At 44.6% G+C, this 27,651-nt stretch overlaps 1 protein-coding gene and 1 non-coding gene across 5 annotated transcripts in view; both read right to left on the bottom strand.

Annotated features, from left to right (window-relative positions):
* The window catches only part of DGCR2 (DiGeorge syndrome critical region gene 2), a 79,397-nt gene that overhangs the window by 47,538 nt on the left and 4,208 nt on the right, over positions 1-27,651 (bottom strand). For 2 of the 4 annotated variants that reach the window (XM_074321681.2, XM_019710130.3), the window contains exon 2: positions 5,482-5,604. The exons of the other annotated variants lie outside the window; for them this stretch is intronic. In XM_074321681.2, coding sequence (XP_074177782.1) covers positions 5,482-5,604 — 123 coding nt within the window. The remainder of the gene's footprint in view (positions 1-5,481; positions 5,605-27,651) is intronic. 4 annotated transcript variants of the gene reach the window in all.
* LOC141569304 (U6 spliceosomal RNA) lies at positions 13,619-13,721 on the bottom strand. The gene has a single exon (XR_012492807.2). It is a non-coding gene; the product is annotated as a U6 spliceosomal RNA (small nuclear RNA).

Genomic DNA, 27,651 nt, shown 5'->3' with positions numbered 1-27,651 from the left:
AGGGGCTGTATAATACCTGAAATATTCCAAAGAACATATGCAATGCATATGTAAGAAAGACTAATAATAAAACACACTTGTGAGTTCCCATCCCCACCCTACTTAGGAACTCAAACATCAGCGTAGGGGTGAACCTCCACGTTTGCGTCTCCCAGTCTTACTCCTCTATCTCCTCACCAGGGAGGAACCAGGAGCCTGAATTTCATACCATTTTGCCCTTTTTTCTTTTAGTTTATCACACATGTATGTATCTATAAATAATGGTCAGTTTTGCTTGTGTTTATTATGCTGTATGTACTTTGTGGCAATTTGCCTGTCACCTTCACTCTGTTTTTAAGATTCACCCATATTGCTGCAGGAACCTAAGACTCACTCGCTGCTGTTGGTTCATAATACTCCAGCCGTGAACACAGACATTTGGGTTGTTTCCAAGATGTGCATCAGTATGAGCAGTGCTGCGAGACTGTCTTCTAGAGTTTTCCCAAATGGAAATCCAGAATCACAGAATATGAGAATGTTCAGCTTTGCAAGCTAATGGCTGTTTTCCGAAGTGGGTGTATCAATTTACCCTCACCAGCAGCAGGTAAGATTTCCAAGCCATCTACAGCCTCTCCAACACCTGGTTTTGTCAGACACCTTAATTTCTGCCAATCTAAGTACCTGTAAAGTGATATCTCACTGTAGTCTTACAATACTACTGAGGTTGAATATCGTTTTATGTTCAACCATTCTTGTTAATTTTTCTGTGACATGCCTGTTGTCTTTTGTCCATTTGTAGTTCTTTATATGTACTGGATTATAATCCTTTATAGGCTGTGAGTGTTGCAAATATCTTCCTACTCTGAGGCTTGTCTGTTCACATTCTTTTTTCTTTTTTTTAAGATTTTATTGGGGAAGGGGAACAGGACTTTATTGGGGAACAGTGTGTACTTCTAGGATTTTTTTTTCCAAGTCAAGTTGTTGTCCTTTCAGTCTTAGTTGTGGAGGGCGCAGCTCAGCTCCAGGTCCAGTTGCTATTATTAGTTGCAGGGGGCACAGCCCACCATCCCTTGCGGGAGTCTCACCAGCAACCTTGTGGTTGAGAGTATGTGCTCCAACCAACTGAGCCATCCGGGAGCTCAGTGGCAGCTCAACTCAAGGTGCCGTGTTCAATCTTAGTTGCAGGGGGCGCTGCCCACCATCCCTTGCGGGACTCGAGGAGTTGAACCTGCAACCTTGTGGTTGAGACCCCACTGGCCCATGTGGGAATTGAACCGGCAGCCTTCGGAGTTAGGAGCATGGAGCTCCAACTGCCTGAGCCACAGGGCCGGCCCCCACATTCTTTATTGATACCTTTTGATAAAGGGAAGATCTTAATTTTAATTTGGTAAAACTCATTTTTATTTTTAGAGTTAACATTTTTTGTGACTTAAAAAAGAACAAACTTCTTTATCAAGGTCATAAAAGTATTCTCCTATATTGTCATCTAGAAGTTTTTAATTAACTTGAAACTGATTTTTCTGTATGTTGTACATTAGGGATCCAATTTCATTCTTTTCCGACTGTCATGGCACTACATACTGTTGAGTCTAACCTTTGCCCAACGATATGTAATTCCACCTCTGCCATATATCAAGTTTCTCTGGTCTGCTTCTGGCAGCTCTTCTGTCCCCCTGGCCAATTCATGCTACCCTGAGCTAATTGTAAAGTAAGCCTCGCCATCAGTAAGGCAAGTGCTCACTCCTTACTCTTCTTCAAAGTGCCCTAACAATATTAGGACTTTATTCTTCCAAACATTTTAGACCTGACTTGTCACATTTCCAAAAAAAAAAAGACAAAAAAAAATCTTTGGAGATGCACTGAATCGTCAGATCAATACAGAAACAGGCAGCGTTATTTACCACACTGAATCTTCCTAGCAAAGAACATGCTGTTTTTATTTATTCAAGTCTTCTTTAATGTCTCGCAATAAAGTTGCAAATTTTTCTCTACTAAAATTTTTACACATCTTTTTAAAATTCCCATCCATATCAAAGGTGGTTCAGTCAGGAGAACAGAAACCATGTAAGGTATTTCAAACACAAAGGGGAATTAGTGGTTTCAAAACAACTGAGGGGGCAGCCGGATGGCTCAGTTGGTTAGAGCACGAGCTCTCAACAAGGTTGTCAGTTCAATTCCCGCTTGGGATGATGGGCTGTGGCCCCTGCAACTAAAGATTGAGAATGGCAACTGGACTTGCAGCTGAGCTGTGCCCTCCACAACTAGATTGAAGGACAACGACTTGGAGCTGATGGGCCCTGGAAAACACACTGTCCCCCAATTAAATTTATTAAAAACAAAACAAAATAAAAAGAACTGAAAAGGCTAGAGTGTGCACAAAAGTAAAGTGGGCCACCTCTAACTGTCAATTTCATCTCTGCAATTGCAATTCAGAGAACCAGCAAGCTGCACTTGCCATCCACAGGTGAGGAAATTGCAGAAAACCCACTGCCGGACCACAGTTGCCCTGCAGCCCTGAGACGGCTGGCCAGGGGGCATGTGGAAGCTACTGCAAACACTCCCCTCTGTCTAACCCCACAAACTCACACCAGTGCCAGAGGAAGAAGGATTCTTCTACATCCCAGCCACCTTCCAAATTTCATGGGCAGGAGCTCACAAGCTAAATGATATCCGAAGCCTGCCGGTAAGGGGATCTGAGTGTTACAGCTCCATCTAGCCTTCCAGCCCTGAAAGGCAGGGAATGTACTAAAATGCCCGGACTAATCTAGCACACCACTCATTTTCTATCTTCCAAAACCATGCTGCAATTATTGATCTACTGTTGCATCTTTCCCATTTTCTTTGTCCCTGTGGCTTTGTATCTTTTATTGTAATTTTAGCAGGGCAATGAATAATCTCGGGTGGTCACTCCGGAAGTCTAGAAGCCCACAGTCAAAAGCAACCTTATCAAGCATGGCTGGGGCTTCCCACAGGTTTACTTCAACTCTCCCCACACACAGGAAGGCCACAGCAAAGGTGGTTATTGGCTAACTTCATGTCTGCACTCCCTCCCAACACACAGATTTTTCTTCCTTTTTTTGGTAGGGGGAATGCGGAAGAGGACTTGACCTATAATCATGATGTTTTTAAAAATTCATTTCTTTTAAAATAAACTAGAAAGATACTTAACAAAATTTCAGCAGTTATTCAGGGAAGTGAGAACAAGTATTATTATTCTTTGTATATTTTGATAAGTTCCTCAGAATCCCAAGTCTACAAACAATCAAAAAGCAACCTGCTTTTCCCACCTGGCTCACTCAGGGCAGGGCACTAGACCACAGGACGGGCACGGTACCAGGAGCTACGGCAGAGCAGGAGCGAGCCAGGAGGTCTCCCAGGGCCTCAGCCTTCTCACCCACACCCTGGTAGGCCTCGGCGAGTTGGCATACACTGTCATTGTCATCACACCCTCAATGGCTGGGCCTGGAGCATGCCATCCACTCAGAACTCCGGGCTCCTGTGGGATACACTTTATTTTTCTGTCTGGGGAGAAAATACAGAAACCTACGTAACTTTAGGTCAACACTTGCACTGAGTGGACCTGTAACCCTCTGTGCTGACCACATGACCCCAAAGAGAAATCGGATCTAGTCCTTGCCTTCAGCAAGTCACAGCACACGGACAGATGACCAAGGTGAACCCTACGAGTGCCATCCACAGTTTTCAGTATCTGTAACAGGGCAGTTATTACACACAAGCTTAAAAGCTAATCCAAAAGGTGCTCTGAGCGCAGCAGATAAGCTGTGCTGCCATTTTAAAGCAAGCCAAGAAGCATTTGGTTGTTTGACCAGAAGTTCTCTCGGAGGCTGGGTTGGAAGTCTCACCCCGCAGTCGGAGCACAGCAGGCTCCAGGCACGACCACCGCCTCCCCAGGTGGACCCAGCGCGGAGCACCTGTATCGCAAGCACTGGGAAGGCCCCTCCCTCTGGGCTGCGACCTAAGGGTGACCAGGTGGGCGCCCAGGTACAGGGCCGTCCCTGAGGCTCCTAACCTGCTGCCACCATGCACACTCTCGCGTGGACAGGCAGATGTCTCACCCACGGACATGGATGACCTAAAGAGGAACCGGCGCAGGAACGATTAGGAGGGGCCCTTACCGGGCTCCCCTTTACGGGCAAACCCAGTCCTACCAGACCTCCTCTACTTCTTGTTTTGGAACCCCCCCCCCCAAAGAACTGTCCCAAGCTCAATGTCACCTTCTACTTGATGTCCTAGCTGAGCCCCCTGGCTGGAGTTCATCCTTGTTTCTTTAGCACCTGGTCTGTGGGAATTACAACACCCCTTTCATTTACTGAATGTTGAAAAAGAACCCCATCCTAGGCCAGGCCCCACTGAGCAAGAGGCCCGGTCTGCCCTTCCAGGGACCTCAGTCTGGATGAAGAGATCAAGCATGGGACAGGTGATAGTGAGCATTACCAGCGGTTCTATGTGCTGCCAGAGAGGTACTGGCAGAAGCCAACCTACAGCCAGGGGGCCCAGAGATGCCCTCTTGCGGTGGCATCATTTAGCCAAGTCTTGAAGGATGGACAGGCCGTATCCACACGGAAACGGAACGGGGGGATTCCAGGGAAAAAAGGCATAAACGAAGCACATGGCTAGGACGTTCTTAATGGGGTGGGCACAGGAAACAGGCCAGCTGAGTCACTGAAGGGGAATAGCAATAATCAGGCTGGCAAAAAACAAGCAAGCCTGACTGCGAAGAAATCTGAATGCCAGGCCAAAGAATTTAGGTCCGAGATTCTCACGCTGGAATAAGACACACCTTCCTCTTAGGGGCTTTATCAGAACCACCCAGGTCTTAACACATTACTGTGTGTATGTGTGTGTGTGTGTCTCACACACACATGCACGAGCACACATGAGATGCTACACCAGGTGAGAATTAGGGACGTAGTGAGCACCACCATTACTCACGGGGTGCGCCATATTCCTCGAGGGTGCAGAGCAGACACGGGGCGGAGAACTGACAAGTTCAACTTTCTGTGTCATTTGCATACATCTTTAGGGACACACACATCGCCAGGAGAAAACCCGCAAGCAAAAGATTACTAGTGACTGCGTGAGCAGGACCAGCAGGAAGAGCCAAGGCCAGTCTAAAGGACCCTTGGCAGGGTTCTAGCCAGGTTTCAAAGGCGCCTTGCTCCAGAGCCAGGTGAGGGGGGAAGCAAGAGGCCACCAGCCCTCAGGGTGCTGCTCTCGGGGCCAGCAGCACCTCCCAAAATGTGAGGTTCTCGGCACCTCTCCTGCCTCACCACAGCCCTGACCCTGCCATCTTACAAGTCCTGAGAACTACCTGTGTTCGGCATCTGTTTTTTAAAAAAGACAGAAAGAGAAAGAGAGAGGGCAGGGCGTCAGCTCAAAACAACGTTCCAACGCCTGGATTAGCAAGGGGGTACCAGTTGACACCATCTCCCCCCAACAGGAAGCACAGGCCATGTGCGTCCGCCTGCCCGACACACTCACCTGGACAGTCGGCTTCGTCGCTCTCATCCTCACAAGTCACCCAGCCGTCACACTGCCAGGGGAGGGGGATGCACTGGATAGTGCCGCTGCGACAGGCAAACTGCCCAGGGTTGCACCGCAGCTCTGTGGAACCAAAGGGCAAGAGGCCATTGAGGGAGCGGCAGTAGCAGCGGAGACCTGCAATGGCCAGGCCCGCCACCACCCGTCCCCACGAGCACGGGCCAAACACCAGGCAGCCTGCCCACAGCCCGCCTCCGCGGGGCCTGCACACGTGCCCCGAGGAGGAGAAAAGAGCTGAGCCCACAACACCACAGGTCCCCAGAACACGGCATCCCCCAACACACTGATCTTTATGCGCCACCGCCAACACACGCGGCTGTACTTCTGCTCTGCGTCGGGATGTGCTGCACTACAGAGCAGACAGAAGCAAGAGGACACACCTCCCACCTCCTGAGGGATTCTGGGTCAACGGGGAGGATGCACATACACTCAACATACATATAAGGACACACGAGGTCAGACAATTAAGTTCGCGAACTCATCCTAGAAAAAGTGCTCCATACCTCATTGCTGAATGTCACTACGGTCACCTTCGAAGTACTCCCCTTGGGAAGCTATGCACCGATGCCAGTGCCTAATCCACCCTTCAAAGCAATTTTGGAACTCTTTTTCTGGAATGGCCATCAGAGCGATCGTTGTATTACCTTTGATGCCCTGAATGTCATCAAAATGTCTTCCTTTCAATATTTCCTTTATCTTTGGGTTAAGAAAGAAGTCACTGGGGGCCAGATCAGGTGAGTAGGGAGGGTGTTCCAATACAGTTATTTGTTTACTGGCTAAAAACTCCCTCACAGACAGTGCCGTGTGGGCTGGTGCATTGTCGTGATGCAAGAGCCATGAATTGTTGGTGAAAAGTTCAGGTTGTGTAACTCTTTCACACAGCCTTTTCAGCACTTCCAAATAGTAAACTTAGTTAACTGTTTGTCCAGTTGGTACAAACGCATAATGAATAATCCCTCTGATATAAAAAACGGTTAGCAACATTGTTGCAACATGTTCGCAAACGTAATTGTCAGACCTCCTACACACCACCACAGAAGCCTCAAACAGCATGCTAAAACAACAAGGAAGGAAGGAGGAAAAACTGACTCCACCCTCGGGGCTCTGGGATGCTTCTTAAAGAAGGTGGGATGTGAACAGGGTTCCCAAGGCAGGTGGATGGTTTCAGAAGGTACATATAATGTAATAGGAAAGGAAGAGCAGTCTAGAAAAAGCAGGGCTTAAGGAAATACCACAGGGCAGGACAGCATGCCAAATAGACTGCGTATGAGCTGACAGATGGGGAATCAGTGGAGATAAGATAGGAAATATAAGAAGGTTCAGATTGCGGAGGCTGTGAGGGTAAGATAATTCTGACCTTTATTTGGTGTGTTCTAAGGAGCCAGTAAACAATGCGGTAAGAGCTGTGTTTTAAGCAGATATAACTGGCAACGGTTTCTAGAAGCAATTAAAATAGGGGAACCAGACAAAAAATATTAAATAACTCAGCAAAGTAAGGTCTTGAACTGAGACAGGGGTCAGTAAATTACTGCCCACGGGCCAACTCCTACCCTCCCCAGTGGTTTTTAAAATAAAGCTTTACTGGAACACAGCCACAAATAAGCACTGTCTATGGCTGCTTTTGAGCCACAACAGGAAAGTTGAGTGGTTGCAAGAAACTATATAACCTGCAAAACCAAAAATATATACTCTCTGGTTCTTCAAGAAAAAGCCAGCAGATGCTGGAACTGGGGTGGCAGCTGATAAATGGACAAATCTTGGAACCATGGAAAAACACTGAGGTGGGAGGAAGGGAGTCCTGCACACCACACTGATGACACAGGGAGGGTGGAGTTACAGGGATGAATTGAACCACCCCACCTGAAACAACTAAGGACAAAATGTAAGAAAAACACAGCTCTCCAGACACTGGACATCAGGCAACGAAGGACAGCGTTCCCCGAGAGTCAGGAAACGAGAGTGAGCCTTACTACCTGAAGAACACTTCCAGCCTGCAGAACAGGGAGAGGGACTGTCCCCAGGGATACCCGAAGACTCTGGGAGGTGAGTGGATGCAGCTAAAACCTGAGGGAAAGCAAGGCAGGCAGCGCTCATAGGACAGCGCTCTAGAGAGCACAGGAGAAGAGAGCTGCTCAGACAAGACTCTAGAGAGGTACAGAGGGACCCCTGGGGCAGCGAGCAGAGTGCTGATCAGTGCGTGGTGTGAGGAAACTACCCCAGGCCGGGGAAAGAATCACCCTAAAGGATAAGAGGGAACAGTAACCGAAGTTCAGCAGCGCCACAAACAGTGCTTGTTCTGGAGCCAGCCTGGAAAAACTCGTAATTCATGGGGCACTGACTCAAGTACTCAGAAGAGTCTAGTCTTGTTAGTAGGGAAAAATGAACTCCAGACTAAATGCTGCTCAGTTTGCCTAACAAGGGCTGACAAAATCAAATTGTTTCCAAGTCGCATCTGAGAACAAAGCTCAAGAATATTTTCAGGAATGCAAAAATATGCAGCAGCCAAAAAGGCAAAATTCACAAAGCCTGGCATTCAATAAAAAATTACCAGACATGCAACAAAATAGGAAATTACGACCAAAATAAGAAAAAATTCAGTCAATCAAAATCGACAGAGAATAGGAAATGATACAAATGAGAACATAGACAAGGACATTAAAAGTTATAAATGTATCACGAATGCTCAAGAAGTTAGAGGAAAAATTAAACATGTTAAGTAGAGATATGGAAGGTTTAAAGAAAACAAACTTACTTCCTAGAGATGAAAATATAGTAACAGTGCCTGAGATGGAAAATACACTGCACAAGATTAACAGATTTAGTTTTGTAGAGAAAAAGTCAGTGACTTTAAGACAACAGAGAAACTCTAGACTAAAACACAGCAAGAAAAAAAAGGATGGAAAAATGTAACTGTGAGCTGTGGGACACGTACTTGGAGTGGGGAACAGACGAAACAGCTGAAGAAACAATGGCAGGAAAACTTCCCAATTTGATGGAAACTATAAGCCAACAGAGTTCAGTGAATCCCAAACATAATATAAAGAACACTACTCCAAGGCACATCATAATCAAATTGCTTAAAACCAATAAAATCTTAAAAGCAGCCAAAGGAAAAAGACATTATGCACAGATAAACAAAGATAAAGATGACAGCAGATTTCTCTTTAGAAATAGCACAAGCTGTAAGACAGTGGAGAAACAAACACATGTTCTGAAAAGAAAAAAGAAATAGCTGTCAACCTAGAATTACTTAAAGCAAAAACATGTACCGGGGTGCCAAAAAAAGTATACACATTTTAAGAGATGCTATCTATGTATTACTTTTCGAAATTGAAATGAATTACGGTAGCAATGTATAGTATAACGTTCGCTCAAAAGATGGCGTTAATCAACTGAATGCTAGTGTCACCACGCGACGCGCAGGACAGTCAAAGAAAATGTGGGAAGCACAGCTGTCGTTCGCACTTCCACGAGATGTGAGAGCTTAACCTTGATGAGAACCTGCCAGGACAATGGACAGGATGAAGAGGTGCAGCTGAGTTTCCCCCACGTTCTCCTGACTTAACACGCCTTGACTTCTACCTATGAGGGACCTTAAAGGATGTGGTGAACCGTAGAAAATCGGCTACACTGGCGGTACTTCGGGAAGAAACTGAAACGGCATGCACAGCGATACAAGTGGACACTTTGGTCAGCGTTGCTCGGACAGTAGTTTGCCATAATCAGAAGTGTCTGGGTGCTGATGGCAACCACTCTGAGCACCTCTTGTAATTGCAAAAGTCAAACGTGACTTGCATTCATCTGTTGTTATCAGTACATATTGAGTACTACAATTTGAATACAGTTTTTTCCTTTCTTAAAATGTGTATACATTTTTTTTGGCACCCTCTGTGTACGCTCCTCCATTGTGGGGTTTATAACATGTAGCATTAAACGGTGACAATAGCATAAAAGCTGGGAAGAGAGAACCAGAAGCATACAATTTTAATGCTCTTATACTATAGGTAAAGTGGTCTGTGACACGACGGGAAACTGTGATTAAGTTAAAAATAAATACCACTAAATGAACACAAAAGAGTTACTGCAAGTGAGTCAACGAAGATGACAAAAAGGAATAAAAACAGTAAATCCAAAAGAAGTCAGAAAGAAAGGGAAAAGGAAACAAACAACGGATGTTACAAATTGAAAACAAATGATCAAATGGTAGCTTTTCATTAACTTTGCCTATCAATAACCATACAGGGTGATCTAAACAACCCAATTAAAAGGCAAAATTTGTCACATAGGTAAAAAGGCAAGACCCAGATACATATTGCCTAAAAGAAACCCACTTTATAACGAAACAAGTAGGTGAAAACAGGACAATGGAAAAAGATATAACATGGTAACATTGATCCAAAGCTGGAGTGGCTATATTAATACCATACAAAGTAGACTCCAAAGTATATATTACCAGGAATAAAGAAGGTCATTTAATAATGATAAAGAACATAATAACCCTAAATATTTATGCATCTATTATATAACAGAGCTTTAAAATATGGATGAAAAACTGCAGTAGCTGCTAATAGACAAACTCATAATTATAGTCAGAGATTTCAATCTCCTATCTCATATTGCTAGAACAAGCAGACAGAAAATCAGCAAGATACAGACAATTTGAACAACACTATTAATCAACTGGACCTAACCGACATTTATAGAATTCTCCACCCCAAAACAGCAGAATACACAATTCTTTTCATATGCATACATAACATTTACCATAACAGAAATTATGGGCCATTAAACAAATCTCAATAAATTTATGATTCAAATCATATAAAGTATGTTGTTTGACAACTGAATTAAAGTAAAAATCAACTGCAGAATGGTATCTTGAAAATCCCAACTATATGGAAACAACTAGACACATTTCTAAATATCCTATGGGTCAAAGAAGAAATATGGGTCAAATAAGCACATATAAAGTTCCTTGAGAGGCATATTTAAACTACCAAAGCTTACTCAAAAAGAAATCAATAACCTGAATACCCTTATAGTTCTAAAGTAAATTGAATTTTTAGCTAAAAATCTTTAAACAAAGAAAACTCCAGGCTGAGATAGCTTTACTGGAAAGTTCTACCAACTATTTAAGGAAGAAATAACACCAATTCCATACAAACTCTTCCAAAAATTTAAATATTAAAAAATTAAAATAGCATCAAAAAATAGAAAATAGGAATAAATCTAATGACAGATGTGCAAGTCCTATACACTGAAAATTACAGACTGTTGCTAAGAGAAATTTTTAAAGACCTAACTAAACTTATAGGGATACATGAAGTGTTCATGGATCAGAAAACTCAATACTATTAAGATATCAATTCTACCCAAATACGTTACAGATTAATGCAATTCCAAGCAATATTCCAGCAGGCCTTTTTGTAGAAATGGACAAACTGACTCAAACTCATATGGAAATGCAAAGGACTTCGAATACCCAAGACAACTTTGAAACGGAAGAACAAACTTAGAGAACTCACACTACCTGACGTGAGCACTTACTATAAAGGTACAGTAATCAAAACAGCATGGAATGAGCATCAAGACAGACATCAAGATCAATGGAACTGATTTATGACAATGGTGCAAAGGCAATTAATTCCCCAGAGAAAGAACGGTCCTTTCAACAAACAGTACTGGGACAACTGGATATCCATTTTTTAAAAAAGAACTTTGAACCATTCCATGTACCAAAAATTAACTCAGACCTAAAAGGAAAACATAAAATTATAAAACTTCTATTAGAAAACACAGGAGAAAATCTTTGTGACCTTGAGATAGACAAAAATTTATTAGGCACATATACTAGAAGTACAAGCCATAAAAGAAAAAGTTGATAAATTGGACTTCATCAAAATTGAGAACTTTTTTCTTCAAAAGATACTGTTAAGAGAATAAAAAGACGAGTCAACATACGTGAAGAAAATATTTATAAATCAAATTATCTGATAAAGCACTTACATCCAGAATATATAAAGAACTCTCCAATTTTAAACAAACCACCCAGTTTTTTAAATAGGCAAAAGATATACAGATGGCAAAAGGATATACAGATGGCAAATAAGCACATAAAAAGATCATTACTCAATAAGAAAATGGAAATTAAAACCATGAGATACAATTACATACTTATTAGTGGCTGAATTAAAAAGCACGATGACACCAAGTACTGGCGAGTATATGAAGTAACTGGAACTCTCCTGCATTGCTAATGGGAATGCAAAATAGTACAACTACTTTGGAAAACAATTTGAGAATTTCTAAAAGGCTGAATATATTCCTACCATATGACCCTTGGTATTTACCCTAGAGAAACGAAGGTACATGTCCATACAAAGACTTTTTCAGAGTAATTTTATTTATAATTGCCAAAAGCTGGAAACAACACAAATGTCCAAAACAAGTGAATGGATAAACAAATGTAGTATAGCCATACAATGGAATATTACTCAGCAATAAAAAGGAATGAACCACAGATACATGCAGCAACATGTAAAAACAAAACAGCACAAAAACAAGTGGCCAGCTGCAGGCTATAGTTTGCCAACCCATGTTCTCGAGTTTAAGTGTAGGAATAACTCTTTACTCTCCACCCCGTACCTAACACAACACAGGGAGGCACTCATTAAATGTCTGACAAGCTGAACAGTCCTCTGAGACCCCTGGGAAGGTTCTCTCCCTTCCTGATTCACCTGTAGCGCGGGGGCTGTTCTGAAAGCCATTCAGTATGTGAGTTACTGATTAACACATGTGAATCACTCTCTCAGAAAATATTCACCAAGCACCTACTTTGTTCCAGGCAACTCTCCAGGTGACTGCGCCAGAGTAGTAAACAAAGCAGGGAAACCCAGGACGTGCAATGTATGGCGGAGACTGATACAAAGTCCGCTGCTTGATGGCCCTAACTGGCATTACTCTAGCTGTAAATCAACATTCCCTTCCTTTCTTCTTCAATGTCTTCTTGAGGCCCTTTGTAAAGCATGCAGCACAATTTCGGCCTCAAAATTACTCAAAACAGTCACCTCCTCTTCCCACCACTGGCTTTGCCAAGACCCTGTCCCAGGGCTTCTGTTGTGACGACTGTCTTGTGGCAGTAAAATGGGAGAGCTCGGCAGGCTCCTCCCAGCCAATGGACTGCTGACGCTTTCTGATATAATCCCTGGCCCCACCGTGTAAGTGCAAGACCACAATACCAAAACAAGACCTTCTATCACACTAACTCTTCTCAAAATTTTTCCTCCCAAGAGCCCTTTACAACACTCTTAAAATTTCTGAGGACCCCAAAGATCTTTTGTTTACGTGGGCTATATCGATCAACATTTACTGCCTTAGAAATTAAAACTGAGAAATGTTTCTAAACACAAGAGTCCCAAGCACATGCTCCAAAGGTTAAGCAGAGTTACCACATGACCCAGCAATCCCATTCCTAGGTATGTATGTCCCAAACAACTGAAAGCAGGGACTCAAACACACACCCATACACTGACGTCCATTGCGCATGACTCACAACAGCCAGGAGGTGGTGACACCCCAGCGTCCAGCCACAGATGAATGGAAAACCAAAATGTGGTGTGGCCAGACTACAGAGCAGTATTGTGTTGTAAAAAAGGACTCTGACACATGTTACAACATGAATAAACCTTAAGGACATTATGCTAGGCGAAAGAAGCTAGACAAAGGACAAATGCTGTAGGATTCCACTTATACAAGGGCCCTAGAGTAGCCAAATTCATAGAAATGGAAAGCGGAGCACAGGTGGCTGGGGAGGAGAAGTTCCCCTTTAATGGGTGTAGAGTTTCAGCTGAGGAAATGAAAACCTTCTCGACATGGGCAGTGGCCGATGGCTGCACAAACTGTCCATGTACTTAATGCCACTGAAGTGCACACATGAAAATGGTTCAAGTGGTGAATTTTATGTGTTTTTTACCACAATTTCTTAAAGTTCTTTAAAAAAGAGAGAGAATCCCAAGCACACATCCCATTAGCTGTCAATACATGTCAAGTAGCCTCTGGAGACGCCACTGTGCACTTTTTTTTTATGGAATGCATCACAAATTTGCGTGTCAGCCCTGTGCAGGGGCCACGCTAATCTTCTCTGTGCTGTCCCATTTTATTTACTTATTTTTAGTACACATGCTGCTGAAGCCGCACCACTGTGCACTTCTGAGAGAATGAGAGAAGAGAGGCAAATGACACCTCAGTATTACTATGAAAATAGTTTTGACCTCGCAGAGCCCCACAAGAGATGCAATGTGTGGGAATTAGAGGATTCGCGTTCTGTAAAAATTTACAAGTCTCTGCAGTACAGACTCTTTCTCTAGATTCCATTTATCCTTTGTCAGCAAGCCTTGGCCTCGTTTTAAATTATGAAAACTGAGCTGTCTCAAGTTACTGTGTGACATTTAATATGCTGCCTAAATTGTTTGGAATTGATTTCTCAACATTTGCCCACAAAGAAATAGAGGAAGACAGAATACAGCGGAAGCACACGTGTCCATAGTCACATCGCTCAGGAAATCAAAAAATTTCCTGCCAAGAAATGCAAGAGAGATTTCTACCCCATCTCTTCCCACAGCCCACAGCCCATTCCAACAGCCTCCACCAGTGGACTGAGATCCTCAGACGCAGTCTCCATGCCCTGCTGGAGCACCCACCCAGGGACTAGGAGGTCCCAGATCGTTGTGACATTCCTCCCTGGAAAGAGCTAACAGCTGCTTCCCAGTGGGGCAGGACGTTCCCACGGGTTCTCATTCCGCCCCCCCATAGGGCAATACTGCGACAGAGATACTTAGCCAGCACCACACTTAGAACCAGCGGAAGAAGGGAGAGGATCTGAAAATAGGGGCTGGCTGGGCCCTGCTGTACAAGTGACATGACAGTTCTAGAACAGCTCCCATGGGACGCTGGGTCCTGCCCAGCACCATGGGACATGGACCAGCCCTCTCTTCTCTGCACATTTTCAAGAGGGGACAGAGACCACTGATAACAACAGAGATCACTAAATTATACAACAGAGGGCTTCCCGGGTAAGCAGGGCTTCTGAAGAAGGGCTACCCGTGTTCTGAGGTAAGAGGCTGAGAATAGGGGGCTTGAACTAGGCCTCAGAATGGGCAGCACCTGAGCCACCAGCACCCATGGGGAAGGCCTGCTGGCCAAGGGCCCAGCCTGGACAAGTGCCGCCAAGGAGGAAAGGAGCAGTCTGTTCAGCTGGGGCCCAGCGGGAGATAAGAGCAAAGGCACAGCGGGACCAGATGGCTTCGTGGGCACGCTACGGCCCCGGGAACGGCTGCCGCCGGCAGGGAAGAGCTTCATCAGAACATCAGCAAGCAGCAGGACGGAGAATGGATCTGGGAGGGCAGAACTAGGCGAGGGACAGCATTACCAAGCATTCACAACAGTCCACAGGAGATCATTCTAGAATAAACTGTAATTATATTACAAATTCCCTACCTTCTCCACAGTGTTCTAAATGCCATTTCCCACTTTCATGAGGTGAAGGCCCACTCCAGCTTTCACCCCAACACCCCTCTGGTTCTTGGAACCCCTGGTTCAGCAGTCACTGTAGCTCCCACTGCAGACCCTCTGGCCCTTTCCCAGTTGCTGTCACTTAAAGGTTCCATCCAGCAGGCGTGTAACCCCCCTGCCCCTGCAGCTTCCTGGCACAATGTATCAGTTTTGAAAGAGGCCCCAGTGACCTGTCCACGAAAAACTACAGGCCCCAGCTCCCAGACTGCAGTAAAGCCCCTTATCAGCCGTGACACCTACTCAGCCTTGCTGGTCTTCATTCCTTCATCCGCGAAATGGGGGGATGAACATCCTTGCTCTGCTCTCCTAACTTCTGGGGTTGGGGTGGGGTGGGGAACGGTCATGAGGCCCACAGGAAAAACCCACTAAAATAGTGCTTGGTAGCTGAACAGTTTCATGTATTCCACCCCTTGGAATGATTCTTGAGGCCCTCTGACGTCATACTCTCAGAGGACTCCAGCAGGGAAAGGGAGGATGGGGGGGCCCAGGGGCTTTGCACAGCATGGCCTGCCACTGGCTCTTAGCAGTGAAGCCCAGGTAAGGTACCTTTTAACGGTAGCCCTGGGCATCCCTCAGCTCTAGCAGGAGCCAGGGTTATAGCAGGAAGGATGCCAGCATCTGAACTTCAAGCTGAAAGGAGGTCAGAGACCAGCTGGCTCTGTGACTCACACACAAGGGCCCAAGGTTCGAGAAAGAGTGAGATTTGTATAGCTCAAACAAAACTTAAACGACTACAGTTTTATTAGTAATATTTAAAGGAAGGCCAGAGACTGCTGTATTTACTGAAACACCCATCTCGTCTTGCCAGGTTGCTTCACAGAATGGCCAACCCGCCTGTTCCATGTCCTATGTCAAGTAGGCAACAGCAGAATGGGACCCAGAAAACAGGCTCTAAGCTCTTTCACCCAGATCCCGTCTCCAAAGCCAGCACAGCTAGGCAAGAATCAGGTCAGGAATCTGATTGGAATCGCAGCTGCCCCACCAGGATGCCCTTCATTCTGACTTGGGATGTAGCCAACCCATCCTCCTACAGAGGTCTAGGTCCAAACTTGGATTCTGATCCATTTCCTCTGTTAAGACAGAAGACAGGATTTAGCAAATGCTGTGCCTCACAGAGGCAGCCCCACAACGCCCCAGGGAACCAGGAGTACCTGACTGCCAATGGGGACCTGCAGAGCCAAGGGTATACCAAATATATTGTAAACACAAAAACACTCCTGTTGTGGTTCTGAAATATATCTGCAAATTCTTTGTCATGCCTCCTTAAATGCCAGTAGCTCCCCAGTCACTGTGACCACCAAACCCATTTCCAAATAGCCCCTAGGGCTCGAGGAGATTCCCCTCAGGCAGCCCTCGCTGTGGAAGGGGAGGCTCATCTGACCGCTGAGGCTGTGTGAGAATGCTCCCTGCTCCCCTGTCACCTGCCTAGATGAACAGCTCAGGGGGGCCACGGAGCACAGGGGGAGTGCTAGCTACTTTCTCCTAGCAGCCAAGGAGTCAGAAGGCTGACACTGGAGAACAGTGACAAGGTCGAACTTCAGTATTTACGTCTTATAAGTAGCAAGCACGTTCTACATCCAAGGGATGAAACCACCATCGCCTACTACCTTCGTCCTCAGACGCTGACCAACTGGGGCACTGACTTATCTGCCCTGCCCTCCACTTTCTCCTTAGGTATATGTTTGTGTAGAGTGAGTTATCCTAGAAGAAGAGGGGGGAGGCCCCAAAGAAAAGGATGTGACGGGAGAGAAGAGGCAGGTCTTATAATTTTAAATCTTTCCTTTTCAAAACAGTACTAGAAGTACTAGACAGTGCAATTAGACAAGAAAAAAGGCATCCAAATTGGAAAGGAAGAAGTAAACAGATCTCTGCAGGTGACATGATCTTATATGTCATGTCTAAAGATTACACACACACACATACACACACGCGCATGCAAAACTGTTAGAATTAATAAACAATTCAGCAAAGTTGCAGGACACAAACATCAGTTACATTTCTATATACTAACAGTGAACAACCTGTAAAGGAAATTAAGAAAACAATTCCATTTACAATAGCATCATAAAGAATAAAATAGTTAGGAATAAACCTAACCAAGGAGGTGAAAGAGTAGTACACTGAAAATTACAAAACAGTGCAAAATTAAAGACGACACACATAAATAGAATGTTCATGAACTAGAAGACTTAAGAAGATGTCAATAATACTCAACCTACAGATTCAATGTAATCCTTATTAAAATGCCAATGACATTTTTGCCAAAATAGAAAAATCCATCCTAAAATTAACATGGAAACTCAAAGGATCCCAAATAGCCAAAACAATCTTCAGAAAGAAACTAACAAAGCTGGAGGCCTCACACATCCTGATTTCAAAACATATTACAAAGCTACAGTAACCAAAACACTGATACTGGCATAAACACAGATCAATAGGCCAATGGAATAGAACAGAGGGCCCTGAAATAAACCCTCACCTATTTAGTCAAATGATGTTTGACAAGGATACACCATGGGGAAAGATCAGTCTCTATAACAAATAGTGCTGGGAAACTGACCATCCACTTGTAAAAGAACACAGCTGAATCCATTACCTTACACCATACACAAAATTAACTCAAAATGATTAAAGACTTAAATGTTTAAGACCTGAAACTATACAACTCCTAGAAGAAAACGTAAGAGAAAAGCTTCACGACATTGGATTTAGCAATGACTTCTCAGATATGACACCAAAAGCACAGACAAAGGGGACTACATCAAACTTAAAAAAACAACAAAGTGCAAAGGCAACCTACAGAAAAACTGAAAATATTTGCAAATTATATATCTGAGGAGGGGTTAATACGCAGAATACAGAGAACTCCTAAAACTCAACAACAAAAACAAACAACCTAATTCTAAAATGGGCAAAGGATGAATAAATATTTCCCTGAAGAAGACATACAAATGGCCAACAAGAATATGAAAAGATGATCAACATCACTAATCACAGGGAAAAGCAAATAAAAACCACAATCAGATATTACCCCAGGCCCTTTATAATGGCCACTATAAAACAAAACAAAACAAAACAAAACAAAAAACCCAGAAAATAATAAGTGTTGGTGAGGATACAGAGAAATTGGAATCGTTGGGACATTACTGATAGGATTGCAAAATGGTACGATCAACATGGAAAACATTATGGAGGTTCCTTAAAAAATTAAAACTAGAATTACCACATGATCCAGCAGCTCAATTCTTAGTATGTATCAAAAAGAACTGAAAACAGGATCTCCAAGAGATATTTGCACGTCCATGTTCATTGCAGCAATATTCACAATAGCCAAGAGATGGAAGCAATTTAAATGACTATCACAGATGAATAGATAAAGAAAATGTGATATATTTACACAATGGAATATTATTCAGCCTAAAAAAGAAGGAAATTCTGTCATATGCTACAACATGGATTAACCTTGAGGACATTATACTAAGTGAAATAAGCCAATCACAAAAAAGCAAATACTACATGATTCCACTTCATAAGAGGTATCCAAATAGTCAAACTCCTAAAAATGGAAAATAGAGTGGTGGCTGCCAGGGTCTGGAGGGAGGGGGAAAGGAGTTGTTCAATGGGTATTGAGTTTCAGTTTTGCAAGATGAAAAAGTTCTACAGATGTTGCACAACAAGATGTATATCGTTAACACTACTGCATTGTGCACTTATAAATGGTTACGAGGGGCGGCTGCTTAGCTCAGTTGGTTAGAGCGCGGTGCTCTTAACAAGGTTGCTGGTTCGATCCCCACATGAGCCACTGTGAGCTGCGCCCTCCACAACTAGATTGAAACAACTACTTGACTTGGAGCTGACAGGTCCTGGAAAAACACACTTAAAAAAAAAAATGATTGCAATAGCATATTTTATATTATGGGTTTTTTTAACCACAAAAACCACCCAAAAAACAGCACTACACTTTGTTTCCCTGGATCCAGTCAACAATCCTCTAAGGTCAGTTTTATTACTATCTCCATTTAGAGAAAACAAGATGAAGTCTCTTCATACGCCTCTCCAGGCCAGTTTCCCACTTGTAAAATGAGGGACTTTAAAGTCACATGGATAATAAGAAAACCAAATAAAGAAACTCATGCAGAACGCTGGACTGTAAATCTGAGGCATCCTAAAGGGAGATCCAACCAACGGCAGATTTGTCAATGGCTCCTCCCTTAGGCTAGCTCAGCACCCACTTGAACCCCCTCAGGAGTTACACTTGCAAAAGCACAAAGCTTATCATTAATGGGCTTCTTTAAAGAATGCTCAAAGGTAACATTTACAGCCTGACATTTTCATTTCATACATTTATTTCAGAACTGAAATCAAGAGTAAGAGCCAACATACCAAAAACTCTACCTAAAAAGTAGGGTCATAGGGGCCGGCCCAGTGGCTCAGGTGGTTGGAGCTCCATGCTCCTAACTCTGAAGGCTGCCGGTTCGATTCCCACATGGACCAGTGGGCTCTCAACCACAAGGTTGCCAGTTTGATTCCTCGAGTCCCACAAGGGATGGTGGGCAACGCCCCCTGCAACTAAGATCGAACACGGCACCTTGAGCTAAGCAGCCGCTGAGCTCCAGGATGGCTCAGTTGGTTGGAGCGCGTCCTCTCAACCACAAGGTTGCCGGTTCAACTCCTGCAAGGGATGGTGGGCTGCGCCCCCTGCAACTAACAACGGCAACTGGACCTGGAGCTGAGCTGCGCCCTCCACAACTAAGATTCAAAGGACAAGAACTTGACTTGGAAAAAGTCCTGGAAGTACACACTGTTCCCCAATAAAGTCTTGTTGTTCCCCTTCCACAATAAAATCTTTACTAATAGATACAAATAAAAAGTAGGGTTATAGAGTTAACTAAGCTATTGCACACCAAGTACTTAGTAGAGTGCGTGATGCTCAGAAGTGGGGGGAGGGTAGGAGGTGATGAGGATGATGATGATGACAGGACAACCGCAGCAGCAGCTAAGAACCAAGGTCAAGACCAGGCCAGCAAGGGATGCTTCCAGCTCCCCACAGGCCACATGCCAGGCAGCCTGAAAGGCATTCCTGAGGACACAGCTGAAGGCAGGGGGCAGGTGAGACGGGGAGTTAGCACTGTGGCACTCACTGGTGGCCCAGGCTACAGGAGAAAGACAAGAAAAGCTGGTGGGCAAGGAAGTTCAAGTTGAACAGGCAAGAGGATAAAGATGAGAAGGAGCAGATGGCAAAAGAGCTAAGGGTAACGAAGTACCTACTGAAGCTGTGCAATAGCAGAGCGTGAGCACTAAGTTGCCCAGGTTTCAAATAGCAACAGGCTGTGTGACTTCGGGCAAGTCACTTATTCTCCCAAGCTCTGTTTCTTCATCTGTAAAATAAGGTTGATACGAGTACCCACATTCAGCATCTACACAGACTTTTACAACACTGTTTTATGTGTGTCCTATTCATTTTTAGTTTTACAAGTACTATCAGTTTTACATTTAGGTACATGAAATATTCTACTTTAAAATACCCTTTTCTGATCATTTACTTTTATTAATGTTTCTTAAGAGGTAATATATTTACATAGTTCAAAATCCACAAGGAGGTGAGTGGTTAAGATTATCAACAAGCCTCCCAGGCCTCTCAAAATAAACATGTTCACTTGCCTGGAGTCACAGGGTGGTGAGGTCAGCGGGGAGACCCTACAGCACTATCTCCCTGAACCTCAGCCAGGTGCAAAGGACTGTGACAGTGTCAGTGTTCACACGAGATGGCCGTGAGCACTGAAAAGGTGCCTCCTCCTCGGCAGGTGGGCGCCAGATGGTGCATCTCCACTGCTCCCTGCAGGAGCACTGCTTTCTCATCTTATTTTGGAATCGCGCAGGAGACAGGGCACCTGGCTCAATAAAGCAGTCCTCAGTTTCCGGTTTCTGCCTCTTCTACCGTAAGGCCAGTGACATCACCAGGCAAGGTAATTATTCTCTCTGGGCCCTGGCATCCTAATCTTCAAAACAGACCCACCGCCTGCCTCATTGCCTACCCCCAGGGAGGGCTGTCAGGTAAATCATGTACATGACTACAGCCAGACTCCCTGGCCAAGCTCGGGCCCACCATCAGACAGCAGCCCCCACACCACGGCACACCCCAGAAACGATGGCAGCATGAACATGGGCCATGGGGAGCATACATAAGAAATGCAAACGGTGATGGACAGTGGGACTGGGAGTTGATTAAACACACTCAAGCCCAAATGACCCCAGGACTTCTAAGCTGTCCATTTATTTTCTCCAGGAAGCAACTGAAATCAAAAAGAGTGATTTGCCAAAATCACAATGACAAAACTAGGACAATGAGGTCTCAGGACTCTTAGAAATGAGAAGTAATTCATTTTTAAATATTCAAGTATTATCACAAAATAACTTTTTAAATAAACTTTGATTCTAGGGTAATTTCACAGAAAAGTTCCCATATGCCCGTTTCCCCTGTTGTTAATCTTACACTACCATGTCACATTTGTCACAACTAGAAAACCAACATCGGTACACTGCTATGAGCGGAATTCCAGACTATTCAAATTCCACTAGTTGTTCCACTAATGTCCTTTTCCTGTTCCAAGATTAAACCCAGGACACCACAGTGCAGTTAGTGTTACAAAGCAATTTTTAACACAGGTCATGAGAAGATTTTAAATAAAATATGAGGTGTGATCAAACAATACGGTACGTTTAAATAAAAAAAACTGTTTTTACAGTAAAAGACACACTGCCATTAATCCCCCTCTAAATACTCCCCCTTGCTTCAAACACACTTATCCCATTGTTCTTGCCACTTTCTGAAGCAGTTCTGGAAGTCCTCTTTCGTGAGTGTCTTTAGTTGCACTGTTGTGGCTGCCTTGATGTCCTGAATCGATTCAAAACGGTTTCTTTTCGTGGTCATTTGACTTTGGGGAAGAGCCAGAAGTCACACGGTGCCAGATCTAGTGAATAAGGTGGATGAGGTCACACCATAATGTTTTGGGGGGGTTTGTTTGTTTTTATAAATTTTATTGGGGAGTATTGGGGAACAGTTTGTCTCTCCAGGGCCCGTCAGCTCCAAGTCGTTGTCCTTCAATCTAGTCGTGGAGGGCGCAGCTCAGCTCCAAGTCCAGTCACCGTTTTCAATCTTCAGTTGCAGAGGGCACAGCCCACCATCCCATGTGGGAATTGAACCTGCAACCTTGTTGTTGAGAGCTCGCGCTCTAACCAACTGAGCCATCCGGCTGCCCCCATAATGTTTTTATTTGACAGAAATCGCCATGTACCAGAAGCGATGTGTGACCTGGAGCTTTTCCATTGTGATAAAAAAATACTGTGAAGGCTGCTGCTGAATGCCATCCAACGGAAAGGCAGGGATCTTCAATACGGGAAGCGGTGCATCAAACCTCAGTAACAGTGTGTGACAAGTTTCAACTTGTTTGGTGCAGTCAGTCGGGTGTGAGCTACGGTTAAGAGAAGGTGCATTTTATTTAAAGTGTGCCGTAAATCATCCTCCATCATGACAGCGCTCCATGTCACACATTGCTTTTGGTATATGGCAATTTCTGTCAAATAAAAACATTACGGTGCGTCATCATCCACCTTATTCACCGGATCTGGCACCGTGCGACTTCTGGGTCTTCCCCAAAGTCAAAATGACCATAAACATTTTGAGTTGATTCAGGACACTGAGGCAGCCATGACAATGCAACTGTAATAATGTTTTTTTAACCATTCACCGTATCGTTTGATCATACTTCATAAAACAATTAACAGTATTTACTAATGCCAAAATCTAAAGAATGCAATTGTTACAAATTCTCCTTGGCCTTTCGTTTTACTGATGCTGAGCAATCCTTTACTCAACATGCATAATTCTCTCTTCATACCACAGAAGCAAAATTGGAAAAAATATTTTAAGCAAATGGCAATATATACTAATGAAACGGATATGTTAACACTATAAGTAGTATATACTTTAAAAAATGATTTTTTAATTCACCCAGGAAATATTACAACCGATTTGAAAATGAGATATTTCCTTACCAATTACTGTGATGAAATAGATGTAAATGGAAAACTGACGAAATAAAGATATGGTTAATAGTACATCAATAGAAAACTTCCTAAATTTGATAGCTATGCCGTACTAGCACGGTATACCGTGCTAAATATAAACTGAGGGATTTAGAAATGAAGGGTCTACAACTTAGTTTCAGGTAGTTCCACACACACAAAAAAATAGTGCATGCATACATAGTTATATTTTTATATCTGTGTATAGAGAAAGCACGTGCAACTGGTGAATTTAGGTAAACTGTACACAGCTACTATTCTTGTAACTTTTCTGTAGGTATTAAATGTTTCTAAAGTAAAAAGTTTTTTTTTAAAAAAAGACTGATGGGGCAGCTGGTTGGCTCAGTTGGTTAGAGTGCAGTGCTCATAACACCAATGTCACCAGTTCGATTCCCACACGGGCCAGTGAGCTGCGCTCTCCACAACAAGACTGAAAAGAATGATTTGACTTGGAGCTGATGGATCCTGGAAAAACACACTGTTCCCCAATATTCCCCAATTTAAAAAAAAAAAAAAAAAAAAAAAGATTGAAACATCCCCTGCCTCCCTACGAAGGGAGGTGTTTTGAAATCTTAATTCTTTTTGGAATTAAGGCCTCCTCATACAAATAAAAAAAAATGCAGACCATTAGCTCTTTGGGATTTGGTTTCATTTTTGCCTTTAATGTACCTCTCAACTGAATAGTTTTGTTCATGTCAAAGTTCCTCTAAATTATCATTGGTGAAATTATGCCATTTAGATAAATAAGCACACATATGAGTTATAGCATAAAGACATGTAAAAACTAGGAGTCCAACCTAGAGTTGTTGCAGATATAGTTTTCGACTCAGACAAATCCATGAGAGTCTGGGAACAGTCCGTTGAAAGTATTGTTTGTGTACTTTATGAGTTAGGTCCCCAGCTTATTGTATTGGCCGTACCATCTCTAACTGTAAGTTTCACTAAATTGCAGCTTATGGTTGATGAAGTTTTGATAAGAGGTCTCTCCCAGAACCAAACCACAGACAAAACAAAGTAAGACAAAGTCTTCATAAAGGAAAAAAAAAAAGAATGAAGTCAGGCTTTATGTAGTGACTTACAAAGATCTCCAAAACACTGTCAAATGAAAAAGTCAAGAAATTGTATAAAAAGTGTAATTCCATTTATGTAAAATATATTATGTAAGAGTGTCTTCCCTACTGTCCTGGGCCTTCACTGTGGCTTACCACATTGATCTGCACACACATTCTTCACACCGGAAGACTGTCCCCCTCTTTCAGGAGTGGCCAAAAAACCACTGAGGGCTGCAGCGAAAGCCTGCTTGGGTCCCAAGCAAGCCTCATCCCTATCAGATATTCCCAGTCCTCTTGTTCTGTCTTCTAAGACCACAAACCTTTATATGTCCTCAAACCAGGGACCTTAGGAGGTAGCCAGGGGCACTGGAAAGGCCTCTGCATCAGAAGACCCTGTTAACCTAAGAGCATGGGGGTCCTGGAAGCTCGTGTCTCCTGTCCCTTGTCCAGCACCCCAAGAAGTTCCAAGAAACGCTCTCTACTGTAATCAACTCCTCAAGAAAGACCGCCCGGGAACAAGGCTTCTGCGACAGGGCGGGAGCAGAGGGGTGGGCCTGGAAGCCCTCTTGGTCCAGCATACCCAAGGGGGCTCTTCTCTCCGCTCTGACCTGCTCAACACGGAGCGGTCAACAGCTGAGGGCAGACAGACAAGCTGATGAAACTGATGGTTGGCGACTAGGGATCCAGAAGCCAGAAGGAGCACTGACTAAGGACAACCACCAGTCCAGGCTCACTGAAGCGATGGCCACACTAGGCAGAGAAGAGGGAGAGAAGGCCAAGAGGCAAGTGTGTGCAGCCCTAGTACCACAGCCCTTAAGCAAGGCTTGTATTGTGCAATGGCCTGGGGAAGGACAGGTCACTTCCTCACGAAGGGGCAGTCCGCTTCGCAAGCCTCAGTGCCAGGCAAGTCCATCAGAGAGGCAGCCAGGCGCTGGGCTCCAAACTGCACCAACCCCAGGCTGGGCGGCTGGTGAACTTTCGTGAGGATGCACGTTTGTGTGCAGCCCTCACCTGCTCTCACCTCTCCGCCCAGCTACATCTGCAGAAGCAAGCTCCCCTCAGTGTGAGGCCCAGGCCATCTGGCTCTGCAGCACCACCCCCACCGGTCCTCTACAGGCGTTCTGCAGGCAGCCACAAGGCTCTCGTCCTCACCACTACCCGCCCCCCCAAGGGCAGCTGCAAGGCCCGCTGGCTAAGGGAGCTGTTGCTCTTTATGTCAAAATATAAATAGCCATTTGTGCATTTATTCAATAACTGATTTCTGAGTGCCCACTCTGTGCCAGACCAGCCCCAAGGGACACAGCATGAACGTGACAAAGAGCAAAACATGTCAGTATGAACAATCCTAGCGCTGTCCAAAGCACTGCGGCTGTTTTATGGGCTCTCGGCGCGCCACACACACCCCCTCAGTCACTAAAATGGCCAGACTCATTTCGCACTCACTATGTGTCAGACACTGCTCAAAGCCACTGCACTCTGCTGCCTCCCAGGGCTGTGGAGGGGGGGACGGGACAGACTGGACCCTCTCCTGAGAAATATGCCCTGTGCGGCATGCGCGCACATGGAAGCCTGCTTACAGTGTAAAGGGGGGGACTCCCTGAAGTCTATTTGTACATAACGCTAATAGTTGGCCTTTATGAAGCATTTGCTTTATATCAGACACTTCTTAGAACTTTATACCTACCCACTTTAATTCTCACATCTCTATGACGTAAGTTCTATTACTGTGTCCATGTTATAGATGAGGAAACTGAGACACAGAGAAGTCAGAGTGGACAGGAAAGCAGGACTTGACCCCCGGTAGTACGGCTCTAGCGTCCATATTCTTAAACCACCACATGAGACTTGATCTCACCGCAGCCACTCCTACAGACAGCTCGTTTAAAGGAAGGCCAGACCTCAGCGCTCCTTCCTCCCGCTCCTTCCTCCCAGGTGGATGGCCAGAAGCCTCAAGATACCGGGGTCCCTGGCCCGCTGCATTCCCACCGCAGCCCGATGCCACGCCCCCTGCCCTGCCAAGACTGTGGCCCATCTGACAGCAGCAGGACTCTTTTACTAAACATCCCAAGTCAACTGGTAACAAAAATATAGTTGTCACATTAAAAACCACACTGCGATCCCATCCATCCCTCTGGCAAACTGTTGGCCCAAAATTGGGGTCTTGGGATCACCAACCTGCTTGCAGACAGGAAGAAGGGGCTGGTCACCAACTCCTCAGTACCCCAAATACAAAAGCAAGTGTGAAGAGGCAACAATTTAGCAGCATACCAAAGAAAAGTCTCTTGCTATCTACTAGGTCCTAATGTGTCACCAACACATTCCACTTAAGAGTCAAGAATCTACAAGGTGCTTCCCTACGCCAAGGAGAGGGAGAGGCAGAGGTAAGAGGCCACGCACGCAGAAAGGGCCCACACCGAGATCAGCTCCCAGGATGTACGCACACATGCTGTCGCTGTGAGCGAGGCCTGGGAAGCAGGACAAAAAGGCTGTGGGCCAGCGGAACAGGAAAGACCCAGCGCAACAGCAGCGAGAAGGTACAGACGCATTGCCTCAGTTTGCACTAGCACATTCCGCATTCCTAAGGCGAGAACCACCAACTGAATGAAATCCTAACTCTGACTAGCTGCCACCTGGGCCAACCGAAGCTTTAACCACAGCCCGTCCTGTGCCCTCAAGCCCACCCTGTGGTGACACAGTGCCTGGCACACAGCAGGTGGTAGTGAGGGCTTGTTACAAGGTGCACACAGGCAATGGGAGGGGGAGCATCACCTTACATCTCCCTGAGGCACCAAGTACCAGGAGCTTCCTGCGCTCTCTGAAGCAACCAGTGTTCAGGGGGGAAGGGTCATGACGGATGCAACTTCCTCTCAAACGGTTCAGAAAAAAATTAGGTGCGTGCATACATATCTACGCCCGAGCACACGAATACACAGGGGGGATAAGGCAAATAAAAGAAAATAAAATGCCAACAATAGGTACTCTAGTACAAGATATGCAAGCGTTCTTCGCACTAATTTTATTCTGGCACCTTTTCTGTAAGTTTGAAATCCTTTCCCCAAAAAAGGCTTTATTAAAAGAAAAAAATTCATTATTAGCTAGTAAGGTTGGAAAGTGTTACACTACTTCGCAACTAAAAAGAATGAAACTGTAAAGCCCAAAGCCTGATCTGCCAGCAGGGCAAGCTCTACAATGGTACCTATTGGGTGGTGGCTGTGGAAGGAAAAGCTCCAAACTTAGAAGGCACTTGGGGCTCAACTTTCCAGCGACTTCTGTGAGCTTTGGCCACTTCTGCTTATAAAGTATCCCTGCCTTCCTACTCGCTAACACAGGCGCTGCTCCTGGGGCAAGGCGCTGTGGCCACTTGTCAGCTCACTGAGGAACTATTAGTTCAGCACAGCCAGCA

This window comes from Rhinolophus sinicus, chromosome 9, assembly GCF_057876585.1.
Source record: "Rhinolophus sinicus isolate RSI-liver-muscle chromosome 9, RSI-T2T, whole genome shotgun sequence".
Classification (NCBI taxonomy): Eukaryota; Metazoa; Chordata; class Mammalia; order Chiroptera; family Rhinolophidae; genus Rhinolophus; species Rhinolophus sinicus.
This window is presented reverse-complemented; position numbering and strand designations above follow the sequence as displayed.